This window comes from Chaetura pelagica, unplaced genomic scaffold (assembly GCF_000747805.2).
Source record: "Chaetura pelagica isolate M959 unplaced genomic scaffold, ChaPel_1.0 scaffold356, whole genome shotgun sequence".
Lineage (NCBI taxonomy): Eukaryota > Metazoa > Chordata > Aves > Apodiformes > Apodidae > Chaetura > Chaetura pelagica.
In genome coordinates this window covers 8,218,141-8,234,837 of record NW_009953964.1, presented here as the reverse complement: position 1 = coordinate 8,234,837, position 16,697 = coordinate 8,218,141, and the positions used below count along the sequence as shown (strand labels likewise).

Below are 16,697 nucleotides of genomic sequence, written 5' to 3'. Positions count from 1 at the left end.
GTTACATTTTGGGCTTTGCATAACTTAAGCAGCTGACTTAAAGTCCGTAAAAAGTCACCATTTGAGCAATGTGGGTGCAAAGGGTACAAGCGTACCCATGTGCGCCTCTCCAGCTGCTCTTCCTCATCTTCCTCCCCTCAAAAATCACTGGTTTATTAAGCAGATATGTGCAGGCTGGTTCTGTTAAGTTTCATTGCAAAGCTAATAGCCAAGGCAATTGTGTGGATAAGCAGAGACTTAAATCATTTGGAAACTGTTGAGAGGACAGATCTGGTAATAATAACCTTCATGGCTGGCAAGTTACAGCCACTTTTGACAACTCCTAACGATGAAGGCTTATAGTGAAGTTAAGAGCTAAATGTGCCATGGGATCAATTTCAATTCCCAAGGATAAAGCTTCAAACTTTACCCTGCTTTTATCATCTTTAAGATTACTTTGTTTTTTCTCTAGTTTAAAAATTAGTTGTTCGTTTTGGGTTTTATTCTAACAAATGTTAGAGTGCTTATATTCACTCTGATTTATTTTTTTTCTTTGACACAGTGGGACAGTTTAATTTACTTCAATGCAAAGAAAGTGTAGTCTTACTGAAGCCACATTCGTTTCTCACTTCAGCAGAAGTTACAGAAGAATGTTGTATTAATGTGTTTTGTATCATGTCAGAACACTTCTTTTATTCTATTTGTGGTGACTTCCAGACATAAGTAGCAATTAGAATACCATGTGTTAAGAGAGTTCTCAAAGAGTATATACTAAAAGTCTCATCAGGACCTGTAGTTTGCACCAATATCTATACCAAAGAAAAAAAATAAGGAAATACAGAAATGCCACTGGTGCTGTTTGCATACTGACACTGAAATGGCTGTGATTACTACAGATAATGAGTAACTAATTGTTTACAGTGCATCTGAACACAAGACCACAAGCATAAATTTAGGAATAGAGGTCATACTTGCTCACTGGGTAGGCAGCTATATATTAGAGAACATGAATATTAATTTCTAGTCCACTGCTGTGTGTAAGGCAATTAGTACCATTCTGAGCTGTGTTTTAATTGGAAGTTTCAATGGGAGGAAGAATGTGATGTTCTGCAGCACAGAGTATCAGTGACAGCTCTTGGGGACTCCTGTGTTTCAGAGTATTTTAAAAATAAAACGGGTTCAGAAAAGAGCAATGAAAGAGCAGGAAAATCTGCTTCACAGTGAATGAATCAGAAAGGCATAACTTTGCAGAGAATCAGAGAAGGTTGGGGTGGTTGGATTACGAGCAGTATCTACAGGAGGTGGAGAATCTGCTCGTGCAGGTCCAATTGGCTGGCACGTGAGGAGACAAGAAGATTTAGTGGCTGCAAACTGAAGTGAGACTAATTCAGATTAGATGCACATTCTAAAATTAGAACAATTAGTGGAAAGGCTTACCAGAGGATGGCAGGGGCTGCCTTTGGCTTAAAACAATTATATAAGGAGAGCACATCTTTCTAGAGAGAGACACCATGGCTTGGTCACAAAATACGGACCAGATGCAGGGATGGCTGGGTGAAATGACCAAGCCTGGGCTGTGCAGGTAGCCACAGAAGAGAATTAGCTGGCCTGAAACTTAGGAAAGCTGTTCATATTGCCTAGCATTTTACAGCTCGTGACCTAAGGACAGTCAGTAAACTGGGATAGTGCTGCCTTTGCCACAATCTCTGAGAAAAGAGGGAAATGTGCAGAAGTCAAATACCCTAACAGTTGGATTTGATGATCTTAAAGGTCTTTTCCAACCAAAATGATTCTGTGATTGGGGAGTCACACATCAAGCTGGTAGCCAGGGTGGGGCTAGAGCAGAGTCTGCAGCCTGCTTGTGCATTTCACCAGGTGGACACCTCCCTCCTTTTCCCCAGGCAGGAGCACAGCTTGATGCAAGAGATATTTGCAGTGACCAGGCCCAAATTTGGTGTTCTCCTTTGAGTATCACTCAGAGCCCAGCAAAATAATGCCATGACATGCATCCAGGTTCACTAATGAGGGACACGGCTGGATTTGATGCCTGGTTACCAGGGGAGGATCTGTTCCAAGCTGCCAGTTGGGTTGGCAAACACTTCTCACAGTTGGGGTGAAAGCAGCTGTTTTTACAGACAGAAGTGCCATTTACAGGCAAAGCCCAGTTGTAATCAAGGCAACCATTTTCAGATGATCAAGGTCTGGCTTCTCCTGGGGACTAGAAGGGGTGTGTGAAGGAGAGAATTGGGGCCAAGCGATGGGTTAAATCACACTTAGATATGATGTGACAATCACTCCCCTGATAACAGCTTATAATGTTTACAATTTGTCTTCTGTTTTGTTTTGTGATTTCAGGAGCAGAAGGCACAGTGTTCCCTAAATCTATAGAAACTCCCAATGTCAGGGCAGACCCCTTCAAGGAACTAAGGTAAACTTTGGAATATGGTTTAATGGTAACTCAGTGGCACCTTGTTGGGGTTGTACATACTGCTGGGCATCATTTCTGCTTTTGCATTAGAGCTTGGGAATTCACTTTGGAAGGCATCACCATAGGATGCCATGGGAGAGAAGGGACCTACCATGTTCACATGTAATATGACAAAGCTAAAGGCATAAGAGCATCATTTTCCCTCTGCAACATACATGTGTTCCCTGGACTCATCATTTGAAAAGAAAGAAAAAAAAGTAAATCAATCTTTTGCTGATTGTGCAGGGAGGTACTGGAATCTGTGCTGGGATAGCAGCAGGCAAAAGGGTAATGGTCTCCAGCATTATCTGTCCTGCAGAAATATAAATCCTCCCTGACCTACACAGGGACTAACTGTGCATGCATGTGACTGCTGACACTTACAGAGATGCTGCTTGCTGACAGCAATATATTCAGGGGGAATGAACAGCACATCTCCTGAGAACCAGCTTTGCCCTCAAGCTAATGCTGGGCATTATATTTGTTTAAAAAAAACAACAACAACAAAACAAGTGTGACAGTACAGTTCAGTTTGGATGACTAGTCTCTGAAAAGAGTGGCCTAATAAATTAGGCCTCATATAGCCTAACAGTGCTGAGGAGGGTTGCCATTAGTGCTCTGATTGTCCTTCCTTAGAAAGAGAGAAAGAAAAAAAAGGTGAAAAAATCCCCAGAAGAACATCTTGTCCTTAGATCTTGAGTTGCAAACTCTCCTTTCCTGGAAACTGCTGGGAATGTAGGAATCTTCAGACAGCTGAAGTTGTGCATGAGTGCTGCAGATTTACTGTGCAGGCACTGAGGTGGGAGAGGACCTCTCCCTCATTTGCTCTCTGTGCTCTGCTACCAGGGATAGTTATGGCCCACCTAGATCACCACAGAAGATGAAGATTTTTGGGGTCTTTGTCTTCACTTTCTGTTTGGAAACCCTCTAATCGTTCCCATATCACACTCTGCGATCCTATGTCAGCCAACAAATGGTGTGATTGTGTTTGTTACGAAGTTTGTTGTCTTTATCCATTCAGTGGCTTTAACCCTGCCTTGTGGTTGTCCCAATCTTGGTGTAGTTCCTTTAAAAAAAGAGCAAACAGGGTTTTTGCTCAGCCTGACGTGCAGCTGCCAGGGCAGCCCTAGGGTCTGCTGTGGTGGAAGGAGCCCAGGGAAGGCAAGGTGTGGTGGTGCAGAGCACACAAACCCTCCATTTCTCTGGGCAGACCAAGCAAACAAAACCATCAGTGAGTGATGGGGTTTGTAGGTAAGGATCAGATGACAAAGGCTTCTTGGTACAGCTCATGTTTGCTGACATTTTCAGGAAGGGGAAAAAAAAAAGGCAGCAAGATCATGGTCAAAATATCCAGTAGCATCTAAGTAACTTACAAAACCAGGTCCCGTTTTCAGTAATGCAAAGAGATGCAAGATTTAGATCCAAGCTTGTGGTTACTTAGTACTTTTCTAAACATGGGAGGTGAATTTAATCCAAAGAAGTGTAGAGTGTCATATCAGAGGGGACAAATGTGAATTAAAATGGCCTTAATCTGATTAAGTATGCTTCTGTTCCAAAGGCAATTACACTAAATTAAATTGAAATGAATTAATGGCAGTATCTATGCAAGAGGTTGATTCAGTATATTTGATCTGCTTTAAATTCATGTTGTTACTTCATTCTTTTATATGGAGAGCTGTTAGATAACTGACTTTTTTTTTTTTTTAATTAGTGGACTGGGTGAAAAAAATCCTGTAAAAATGTTGTGGGTTGTTGGTTTTTTTAAGGGAAAATCATTGAATAGGATTTACTTTGAAACAGAAAGCCCCACAGGGTCCTAAAACATTGTGTGTACTTGTGAAAATTTTATCTTGGAAAAATAAATGTTTTTTCCACCACAAAGAGAAGAAAGGAGCCAATGGTAGCACAGTGTTGATAAAGCAAGGTTTCCCAAGAACAATTAAATGCTCAGTTTCTCCCCAAACCAAGAACCATCCATCTCCTTCACTACATGTTGGAGCACTGACTGGTTCTTAGGTAAAATGGGGCCTTTTGGGTACAGTACAGAGTTCATCAAGGAAATAATCTGACTCTGGGGAGACATTTTTTGGCACCTTCCTATTTTGATAGCAGTGTGTGTGCACAAGGTGTCCTTTTGGCCTATTTAAAAAGATGCTGCTGTGAAATGGGACTGAATGAGATGGCAGCGTATGGGTCCCAAGCTGTCATACACTGCTAGCAAAGCAGCATTGTAAACATCCACTCACGAGATGCCTGGGCTCTAAAAGACCCTTTTCTGTAATAAATAGTGCAAACTTTCTTTTCTCCTTAGTCTGGAGTTCTCAGGGTGGGAAAGTGCACATTCAGTTATTGCAGGCTGTCACCAGATGCCACCAACCTCCATCACTCCTCCTAGACCAAATGGTTAGGATCAGTTATGTGATTTATCCATTTGCTCTTTTCAGCCCCATCCTGACTCCCACTGTTTTGTTAGGAGATTTCAAAATAAGGTGACAGTCACTGTCACTATCAGAAAGAGAGAAGACCAACTGCTCCTGTCACCACTGGGAGTCAGACCATCTGTATATCTTCTTCCTCTTCCTCCCCTCTTTAACAGCAGACTGATTTCCCCCGCAAGATAGGCAGTACACCATCATGCCAGTCATCTGTTTCTTTCCTCCTTTCCTCTTTCCTCCCATCTCCCAAAGGTTTCCAGTCACACCCGTGTCTTGAAGAGTTACGCGCTTCAAGTTCTCAGCAGTCTTGCTGTCCCCATTTAGCTGACAAAGGGTGTTCAGTTCATCCAGCCTAATTCATTTATCAGTAACCAGCTACTCTACAAGATGGTCACCATCTTGGAGAGCAGACAAGGTGTTGCCATCTTTTCTGAGTGCCCTTTTTGAAACACTTTTGTCTGCATTGGTTTAGGTGGAGAAAATTCAGGTGGCAATTGGTTTGGTGCTTGTTCAAACCAGGTCAGGACTTTGCTGCTGAGTCTTCTCAGGAGGTTCTCCCCAGGCTACAGGCTCCTGTGTCTTAAAACAATCCTATTCAGTATCAGTTGGAGTAGGAATGCCAGAGCTCATAAATGTCTTGTTTAGTGCAGGGTGTTATTAATGGTTTATATTTCCTATTTGGGATTTAGAATATTCTTTAATAATGACCTAAAAACTAGGTATGATCGAAAAACTATACGATATACTTCTGTGAAAACTTCCATGGTTTTACTAATTTAAAGTAATTTTAGACTCTTTAAAGTTTGTTAATTGTTCAGTGGATTCTAAACTGGTCAAAAACAGTAAAAAGGAAAGCAGACAAATTCAAATTATTTTCAAATTCTTGAAATGTTTAACATTGCCATTCAGTAATACGCCAAAATAGTTTAGGGGAAGGGCTTTGGAGGTTTGTTTGGACATTGAAATATTTGCACTCATCTGCATTGATTCTTTTTCATGTAGGTTGGTGTCTTTGACATACAGTAATATGATTGCTTATAGTTGAATTCAAGATGACCTTTTCTCACTGGATTATTTTAGTAGCACCCAGGTAACTTACTAAGAGCCTGTCTTGAGAGCTTCTCCTTGACAGTGGCAGGAATCACCTGTCTTCCTCTATTTATCTTCTTCCAAAGGCCAATATATGCCAAGGAGACTAACAGAAGTTGTCTGACAAACACAAGATCAGCACTCTTCTGAGGTGAGGGATAAAGGCTAGACTAGCTGATGTGTATGGAAGAAGGGAAATAATTGGAGGGAAAGGGATTAAAAAGTCAGTGATCCAGTATAAGAAAAAATAGGAGGGTGTTGTTAAACTAGGTGCTGAAAGCTGGGAAAAGTGTATGCCAGATGGGTGCTGTGTTATAGCATCCATCCCCATCCCTGGTCTCTGAGCTAGCCTGAGTACCTCCCCAATGTCCAGCTCATGCTGGTTTAGGGCATTTCTGGTCCCAGAGTTAAATAAAAAGAAATCAGACAGCATGAAATTCACTCCATGAGGGGCAAGTACATACCTGGAATTCATCCAAAGTTATTGTAGGTTAAAAATGCAGTAAACTGCTCATCCAAGGCCAGGAAAAAAAAGGGATGACTGTTTTTCCTGTAATGCACAAATATAGTTAAGGGAGAATTAATCCCTTGGGCTTCAAGGGGTAATTTTTGACCAAAGTTAATTATGAAGCACTGAAAGTACCAAATGGCAAATGAAATGTACTTGCAGCTTGGTTTTATTAGTGCAATTCTACCTTACCATGTATAGCACTGAACTACCCAAATAGTCCAAGTGAGACCTATTGTAACAAAAAGCAATTTAAATGCAGTGCTTAGCTAATGTAACAATACTCATTTTGCAAAACAATAATTCTTCCCAAATTAAGGTTTCTCTCAGCTGTGTTTCGCAAGGCAGCAGAGATGTTTTCAGTAAGTACAAACACAAATAACATTTCTGTCTAAAGCCCATTACATTAATAAAGCTTAAGAGAAAAAAAAATAGAGGTATGAAAGAGGAAGTAATTGGTGAGAAATGGAAATCGTTTATAAAGACTAGTGTGTGATACTGAAACACTGTTTAGTTTACAACAAACACTTGGGGATTCCTGTGAGGTGTCAGCAAGGGAAAAATAACCAGTGTAGTCTTGTCTCTAGCTGATGTTATTTTCTGATTGATTTACCAGAAAGGGTGCAATTTTTTTCTCTGTCCTGCTAGTGCAATCCTAATAATGTTGGCAGTCCTACCAGCTGAAAAGTCAATACGCTTTTACCTTGACATGATCTTTACTTTCCACATTCTAACAAATACAGCTGTTTTCATATGACATGGATGGGTTGGATTTGTCTGACTGTCTCCACTAAAGGCAACACATACCTATTAGCAGACAACTAAAATGAGAGAACAGGTTCCTGGTTTATACACTTCAAGCTAACGTAAGTGGACTATGATGAGTTTTTTTGGAATAGCAGGGGTTCTCACCACTCTCCATTTTCTAATCTAGGAAACCACATCTGAGATAACCATTTTCCTGTGACACCTTTCCTGGAATGCTTCTTGTTGGATGAGACTTTCTCAGAGCAGAACTCACACTGATTTCATAGCCATGGACACTTTGCTGTAGCTTTTCCTCCTTTTGACAACTCTTCAAAGCTGCTGCCTGTTCATGTTACAGAAGACAAGCCACAGCCCTCCCAGATCAAAGGCAGTATTTTCCAGGCTTCTTGTGGGCAGTGCATTAAGATCTCTTGGATACAAGGCTTGGGGTTAAGGAGGCAGTTGACTGCTGAGGCATTCAATTTTGTTAAAATTTTTCTATTGCAAAGTAGAGAAGAGGAGGTGTTGAATGTTCTCTTTCCTTACCCCAGAAAATCTTCTCTTAATGGCCTTCACCTCTTTCACACCCAGTACCACAAAGGGGGGATTCAGCTCTTGGTGTCCTTTTTTCCCCTGTTTTTACCAGGTGAAGCCTAGATATGATCAAATGCTCAGGAGACACATGCCTGGGAAATGGCAGAAGTGTTGGCAGAGCTTTGCTGATTTATCCAGGCTGGATAAATCATGGTCCTGCCCTGTTCACAGAGCTGCTAATAGGTTATGTCCATAGACAGGCAGATCCTCTTAAAAGAGGGCTAATGGATGGTGAAAGCAGACTTGGCAGGAAGGGGAGCTTGGCATGAAGGTGTTTTGAACACACTATATTGCTGAAGTAAAAAAAGTGATAGGCTCAAGCGAGGGAAAATAGACAAAGCCATTGGATTTGGAGGTCGAGCAGCCTGTGCTGGGGTTTGTGCATCTTCCCAGACACACTCATGTCCCTTGTGCTGCAGGAATGTGTGGGTGCTAGAGTTTGCATATTGAACCAGAGCTATGGGGCACTTCCAGTTGAGATCAGAGGAGCAGGAATAGTGAGGTAATGGGGCAGATTCCTAAATAAAATCACTGCTGAATGCTTATGGGATAGAGAGCAGAGGAAATATCCCTGTTATTTGGTGGTTGGTGGGAGGATACACAAGACTCCTGCATATAATTATGCAGCATAATCAGCACTGGAGTAATGATTCCAGACAGAGACAAGTTTAACTTTTCCTGGGCCCTGAATAAAATACAACAGCCTGGTTTATTATTCTCTCGGCATTTATTCTGCAGGGGTTTACTAATGCAAACAAAGCCCTTTCCTGGGAGATATTAATCATCAATCCTGACTATTATCTCAGATTGAATATCTTCCTTGTATACAAGATCTGTATCCTGCCCAGGTGCGTTGCATCCAGGATTGTCATTAGCTTTCAACAGCAGAATGTCACTTGCTCCATAATCAGAGCATTCATCTAACCTTCAAGTGCCATTCACAAAGGTGTAAGAGCCAGAAATCCTCTGGGACTTGAGTGAAAACCCTGTCAGTGTGACCAATCTCTACAGTCAGACATGCATACATATCCATTTGAATAACAAAAATGTGAGGGTTTTTTTCTTTTTTTTTTTTTTTTTTAACTCTCTGTGCAGCAACCTGCTAACCTTGAGTAGAAAATAGATGCTAATAAATGCGAGGTCTTAAAAATGTGAATTATTGCCATTTCACACCCCATGGCAGACTCACACTGGTGAAATGGCTTAATACGTAATTACAATGCTTGTCCTTCTCTTAAGTGTAGATGACATTCCTCAGATACATTTTGCAATGACATCTGTGGAAATAAGTTGTGAAACTAATTAGTTATTCATATAATACAGAATATTGACTATGCACTGATTAAAAGGATGTGGTGACACATCTAACATGATGTATCTGTCTAGTAGGTTAGTCTGCTCCCTAAGGTGGTATTTTCTGGAACGTCTTACAGAAAATAATGGAAATACCCTTTAGCCTCTAGAATGCAGCTGTTTATAGGAACTATTACTTTTCATTTACTTTTGATAATGATTAAGAAGGGCTACTATGGCCCAGAATGACATACGTTACTGCTTGTGCCCTGGGATGAATACCTGCTCTGCATGCTCTGAGGTCCATTTTTGGGATGCCAACTGTAATAGGATCGGCAGGTTATTAACTAACTGCAGCCCTGAGTGTCCTAAAAGCAACCATTAGACAAGTACCCAGAGAGGGGGGCAAGCAGTGTTTGTTTGAATGCAAGTTAAACAACATGTTTGTCTTACAGCAGAGTCTGGCTGGTGCTGCTGTTATAGAAGGTAGTAGGGAGATGCTGCAGACTCAGTTGCTGTGCTCAACTGAGATGTGGGATTTGTAATGCAAGAGGCTCAGAAACTATTGTTTTAAGATAACGTTTGGACTGGAGATAGAGCTAATTGTACCAAGGACGTTGAGCATGAAATACAGAAGTAAATACAAGGTGGCAAGGAAAGCACCTATCACTGAGATCCCAATCTTTTGCAAATACTGTGTATTCAGAATGTAATCGTGTTCAAAATGACTGAATAGCTCAGAAGTGAAGGAGAATTTCCTTTGAACACTGTCCTTATCTTAAAGAAAGGAGAGGAATGTAATCCACTGAGCACCCTGTTTGCTTTGGGGTAGAAAAATATGTCATTTTCTTTAATATGTCTCTCAATCCTTTTATACTTTTCTCCAGCTGTGTATCTCACATTTCTAAAACCTGAAGTGAAAAGCAAAACAGGTAAAATAAAAATCTTTGCCTTACCCAGCACAGCTTTTAAGGAAGGACTGTCTCCCCTCTGGGTCTTTACAGGTGAGCTGGGAGTCCTCTGGGACTGCCACCTGCCCTGCAGAGCCTGGCACGGGAACCACAGCTGGGGTCTCACCTGCTGAGCAGCAGCAGTTAAAGAACCAGTGTTTAACACAGATTCCCATTAACCTGGTACAAAATAGGGAAGGACAGGTGAGACACTTTCCTGCCTAAATGAGGAGTTCCTCGGGGTTTTGTTTCCTACTGCTGATGCTGGAGGGTTTGACTGTATCGAGGCAATAATACTTAGTGTGAGTGAAGTACTTTGGGCTGTACAAGTCCACTGTGATTAAATAGGACACTTCTACAAATACACTAATTGTACTTCAGACTGTAATCAGTAATCAATAGCTGTTGCATAACCCTATTTAAGTGCCCATTACTATAATGGGATCCTTTCTTTTGTAAGCAGTATTTTTGTTTACTTATTAAGAGAACATAACTATTCACTGTGCCTACAGAATCTTTATTCTGAACTTACAGAATGTTTCCACTGTGTTTCCACCAGTTTCATGTGGAACACAGTTGTTTTTTCTAGGCAAAACAGGAGTAGATATGTTGTTTCCTCCTGATTTGTATTTTCAGACTGCTGCTGCCCTACCAGTGTGTACTTTGCAGCATGGATATATCCTGTGGGTTCTTGTGGCATCTCTGGCTGTTTTGAATAGTAATAATTTCCAACCAAATAGTGTTGCTGAGTTTATACTGAAGGAATGTCACTCCTGGCTCTGGAATGGCATTTGGCATCAGCTCTGCCTCTCTGTTTAGAGGCAGCATGTGACTACTGAGAGCCCCTTTCTAAGTGTGACTTGGCAGTCAAACCCATGTCCCTCTTTGGGGACCCCGCCGAAACCTGTAGTTGTTCCCCTGGTCTCTACCTCATCTAGAATGATAATAATGTGTTGTTAGTGTGTGTGCATTAGCTGTGTGCTGCCCTGCTGCTCAGCAATGAGTTGAGTTAGCTCAGGACTGGAGATGGTCAGTGACCCATCTTGCACCTTGTGCATGCTCATATCCCATGAAGGGAGGCAACGGAAATGCAGAAGATACAAGTGCCAGCAGCACAGGCCAAAGTGGCAGGTTGGTTCCTCTTTCTCTTCTCCATCTAAGTATAAGTTGAAAACCTGTGGACTTCACCATCTTATTTCCAGATTCTGCTGACATTCTGAAGCTGGCACTCCCCTGCTCTGACTCCCAGCTGAGTTGGCATTGGAGTGACTCACTGAAAAAAAACAGCTCTTTTTGAGGTCAGACAAGTGAAGGTGTATGAAAGGTGGAGCATTGCTGGTTTGAAAGGCAAAGTGGCAGCTGCCATTTCACCCACCAGCAGAGATGGCTGCTATAAATACATACGTTTGGCTTTGCTGGCAAGTAAAATAATGCTGTGTTTGACTTCAGCTGCAGAAGGATATTGAGTCCGTGGATAGGAGCCAAACTTATAATCATGTGTTTCACATGGTGTCTTGTGGCTTTGGGGCTATGCACAGAAATACAGCTTGGTCCTCCAGAGGAAGAGCAAATCTTGCAGGCATTAGCTGCAGAATGAGAGGAGCTTCCTGGATTAGGCTAACAGGAATGGGTGTAGGGCTCTTGGGACCCTCCTGGTAGTTGCTTCACCAGCTGAAACTCAGCGGCAATTCTCTATTTCTTTTCTGGAGTTTGACCTCAGTTCATGAGTTACATCTTGCTTTTCACAATACAAAAACACCTTCTCTCCCTCTGTGCCTGGTTTCATGTCATTAAGGATGGTTGTGGGAAGCTGGCTAAGAATATGTCATAAATTGACACAGCAAGAAAGTAAACCAAAAAAGCCCCAAACTTAGGCCATGAAGGATCACAAAAGAGGTTGTAAAGTGGAGGGGAAATGGCCTCCTGGTGAGTTTGAGAACAGCTGAGAGGGCTGGATAATGAGGGGATGTGCTGCCGTAAGATGTTCCCTGCCAGTGAACTCACTGGAAATCTGCTTATATTTGATATAATAAGGGCAAAAAGCAAGACACAAAGGGTTTATGCTGCTAGGGCTGAACTGTGTGGCAGTGATAAAAATGTCATGTCCTGTCCACTTTCTTAAGTATTAACATTTTTAAAGACAGAGAAAGAAGTAATGTGTCAATTTAATTATTTTTTTTTATTAGGGATTTGGTGTCTTCACTTTAATGAAAGAGTAATAAATATAAATGGATATTAATGGCACGTTATTAGAGCTGTTCATTTTGATAGAAAATACTCAGTATCTTCTCATGCAATGCCAGAGGTTAAAGAGTATTATTGCTTCCTAAGGTTTCTGAAATTAAATTCTCTCTCTTATGATCCACAAGGTATGATTGAAAATGTGTGCATGTGAAATGGCTTGTAATAAATTCGAATTGCAGTAAAAGTCTCTTTAGAAAAACAGGCTATTTCACAAAAATCAGCTGAGGTGCTCTGTCTAAAGATGGAAGGTCTTTTATAAACTTGAAGAATTTCATTTTGGAAACTCAAGTGCTGCCAGAAGGATCCCCTGGAAAGCACAGAAAAAGCTGTGAAAAGGTCCTGAGTGTTCAGCCAGTCCTTGAAGCCCAGAGTGCCCTGAGTTAACAACTACCTGACTTTAACAGGCTTTTATCTGGTTTACATGCTTCTAATTAATTACAAATGACATTTCTGACAGAGCCTTTTAGGGTACAAAAATTAAGGCCTTTGTAATTGCTGTTCATTTCTAGCTAAAACCTCCAACCCTCTCAATACCAGATAATCAATTCTTGTTCCCTTGGGGCAGAAGGAATTGTGCTGGAAGCACAGTGGAAAAAGCCAATCCCAACCATACGGTGCCAGGAGATTTGGGCAATGCATTTCTGCTCCTCACCAAATCCAGATCTTTAGGTGTAGATCATACTGTATGGTTTAATCCACTAATACTTTTTGAAGTACAGACACTTTGGTAATGTGGGATTACCAGTAACATTCTGGTGTTTGCATTAATAGGCTGAATCCTATAAGTAATGCTTTCCCTTGATTAAAAAACAAGTTCCCATGAAGTCACAAGGTAATGATGGCCCTACACAGCACTTTATGCCCCTTGATCATTTCTGTATAATTTGCTACTGAAAACATCAGGGGCAATACAGCTAAAGAGAGTAGAAAGTGAAATTCTAAGTCTCTCCTAGTCCTTTCCTGCTCTTTCTTGCTTAGTGTGTGACAAATTTTCTAAACCACCCACTAAATACGTTGATTTTATGGGTTCTCAGTTGAGCAATGAGAATTTCAACTCTCCATCCATTGGTATTGTTCTGAAAGGGAGACAGGACCAAGCAATGACTTTGTCAGAATATTTTGCAGAGCTTTGAGGTGCATGGCATTCAAGCAATATCACACCAGGAGTCTAAATCTATGAGTCTAGAGGATAGTTACAGATAGAAAGAATAAATCAAGCCATAAAGGATGCCTATAAAAAAGGATGCTGCCTCTTAAATGAAGACACTTTAGAGTTCGTCATAAACCTCTGACATATATTCAGTCACTCTGCCTGCTGTCACAGTCTGAAATATATTTCAAGGTGCCTGCATATTTTATGCCATAACCTCTAATATGTACATGCACATTTGCAATGATGTTGCATCATACCTTGTGAACTGATGGGACTTGAAAGGGGAATTGGTGTCAATGCAATGTCAGTTCTGCAGGCAAAGGTGTTCAGGTACATATAGAAGGGGTTTTTCTGGCTCACACAGTATGTCAAATGTCTGTGCAATAGCGAAGCAAGTGTTGGTTTCATAATCATCTCTGGATGCCAGTTCTCTAAGTGAAGCAGAGTACATACAAGTTTCTTGGTGTCTGGCTTTCCTACTCCAGACTTCAGTAGGCTACAGCACTGGCTAACCTTCTGGTAGAACTGAACAGTTCTAAAAAAAATGAAATGTTTTTTTGATTTGAATTTTCCAAGGGGGAAAAAAAAACAAACAAACCCCCCCCACACACACACACACACACAAAAAACCAAAATAAAGCAAAAGCAAACAAAAAAACCCCACTTTTATATAAACAAAAGCCACATTTTTGGCTGCTCTTTTACCTAAAATGATTAATAGCAAAATTAACCTTCAAAAACTAGGCTGAAATCTTGTCAGAGTCACTGAACACTTATAGATAATAGTTCTCCTGCTCCCCAAGTACAGATTATGGCTCTCTTGAGAGAACAATTGCAGACTTCTGTAGGACCAATCCTTAAAATTGACCATCCCTTAATTTTTAGTAGATGTCAGGAATTAACAGTGTGGCATTGATTTATGGAGCTATCCAGAGTACTTCTGCAGAGCTTCCATCTTTTCAGAGATAAGTATTCTGGGAAGCTGCTAGTATATGTGTTATCCATCAGGACCCGTCAGCCACTTTCCATATGGTTTGCTGCAGTCACAAAAATGCAAAATTCTTCTTAAAAGCATCATTTGCTACAGTTCAAGTAGTGCACTTGCTGCAAGAGAGATTAACAGTGAAGAAGAGCAATAATTATTGTTGGCAATACTGTAACTTAAGCAATTCAAAAGTAACTTAAGACATTGGACCACCTGAGAGATTAATTTTTTTATAATGCTTGATTTTTCAGAGTATGGTGGTCCATACTGTATAAAGATCAGAGGGTCACAAGCTGGTCATTTTAAAAAAGAATGTCGGACAATTCTGGCACTTTCTACTTGGTTTTTAAAAAAATAAAAAGTAAAAAAAAAATTGACCAAACTTAGATGAAAAATAGCTGATGTTGTAAGTGCCTGTGGTCACTATAAGAATGGGCAGGCTTTGCAGATCTGACTCAACTACTTGAAGAACAATGGGATCTACTTTCAGTGAAAGGTTAGAGGCATAGAGAAGAGACTGGGATGATCAGTTATTGCATGAAAATAGTCCAGTGGCATGCCAGTAAAATTCTCATGAAAGGCCTCGTAATCTTGACTTCAAAACATACCAGTGTTACCATGGGTTTTTAACAGAGCTCTATGTATATGTGAAAGTGCAGTATGGCATAAGGGAGAAGTGATGCCTTGTTCTTTTATGGGCCTATCTGTTTTATTTTGGCATTAAAGGTACCACAACATCAAAGTCTGAAGAGTTAAATATATGTGGGTTGGACAGTGTGCAAAGTGTGTAGACAGGTTCAGTGTTACTTTCCATCAGAGTGATTACTGACTTATCCTGGATGGTTGAACAATTATTTTTTATTCCAAACTTTCCTATACTCATGGAGACGGTGATGCTGTTGTGTTTCTGAGGGTTGTAACTTGGAGTGATCTGTGGGAGATGCTAGATTTGACCATGTGTAAATTCCATTCTTCTGTGATGTGTAAGGCTCTGATTGCCAGGGAGTTAATGGAGCTGTGTGTGGATGAGCACACCATGCCAGCTACTGAGCAAGTCACTCAGAAACACTCTGGCAGCTCTACCTTTAGCACAGCTCAGCTTGTCCTGCTGTGCATTCTGGTAATAGAAATCTTCCTGAACTGCTTTTATATGCGCTCAGGCCACCAGCATGTGCCTGTACTTTTTTTCCTGAGACCTTTCCATTTCTTTTATTGAAAGAGGGGAGTTTAGACCTATTTGAATTCTGTACACAGAGCACAGTGAGAGCTGGGTGTCACAGTCACAGGACAACCTGCATTCCTCTCCCCAGGTATATCCACCAGGTCCTTACCTTTTTGGAATGGGATGCCAAAGGTCTCCCATTTCCACACCAAACCCTGTGGCAACCCTTGGTGCATGATGCAGATCACTACAGAAATAATACAGCTAGTTTTAGTGTTGGAAGGGGCATGGCCCAGGTATCTGACAGCTTTGCACGGGATGAATTTAGCCTCCCACATTGTGTGTTGCTCCAGGTAGAAATAATCTTGGTGCATCAGCTGTGCCTGCTCTGCGGGTCTAACTGGGCTCAAGGGCTGGTGTTCCTCTTCCTCAGCAGGGAGTGTGTACAGCACACAGGCCCCACTGGTAGCTTTGACAAGTCCAGCAGCAAAAAGGACTGATGAATTTGCCACAGAAGAGTTCACGGTCTCATTTGCCAAGCCCAGTGCCTACAGTGTAGCCTAGTTCACTCTCTTAGTAGAAAGCAAAAAGAAAAATCATTTTCACAGTGCCCAGCAATGTTTATCTTCCAGGTTGGTTGGCCTGCAGTGACATTAGTGTCCCCAGAGCTTCTGAATTTAATCATTTCCAGTTGCTACTTGCCTACATGAAGCTGTTCTAGTCCACCCTCCAGTGTGTTCTTCCTGCCAGTCACTATGGGAATAGCAATCAAAGCTCATATTTGTGGCTCTGTAGATGTCCGAGGTCACAGAGCACAGGTCTAGTGGGAACAATTAGCACAGACCTGTCCAGTTAGATCTCTTTAAGCTCTCCCCACATTATACCTCTAACTAGAGCAGTAAAGTTAAAGCAGCATGACTGTCAGGATGTGACTGCTTTATAAAAGACATGCTTTAGAGAAGATAAAGATACTCTGTGCACTGTCATCTGTAGAAACATACTAGGAGTGCAGTCAGCATCACTGGATAGAACCTCCCCCGGGCTGAACTCCACACCCCCTCTGCCAGAGCTGCCCCCTGCCAGACCCAGCC

General features: G+C 41.4%; 1 protein-coding gene across 1 annotated transcript in view; it reads left to right on the top strand.

Annotated features, from left to right (window-relative positions):
- SGCD (sarcoglycan, delta (35kDa dystrophin-associated glycoprotein)) overlaps positions 1 to 16,697 on the top strand; it is a 195,005-nt gene that overhangs the window by 162,531 nt on the left and 15,777 nt on the right. Inside the window, exon 6 of the mRNA XM_010002006.1 lies at positions 2,335 to 2,407. Coding sequence (XP_010000308.1) covers positions 2,335 to 2,407 — 73 coding nt within the window. The remainder of the gene's footprint in view (positions 1 to 2,334; positions 2,408 to 16,697) is intronic.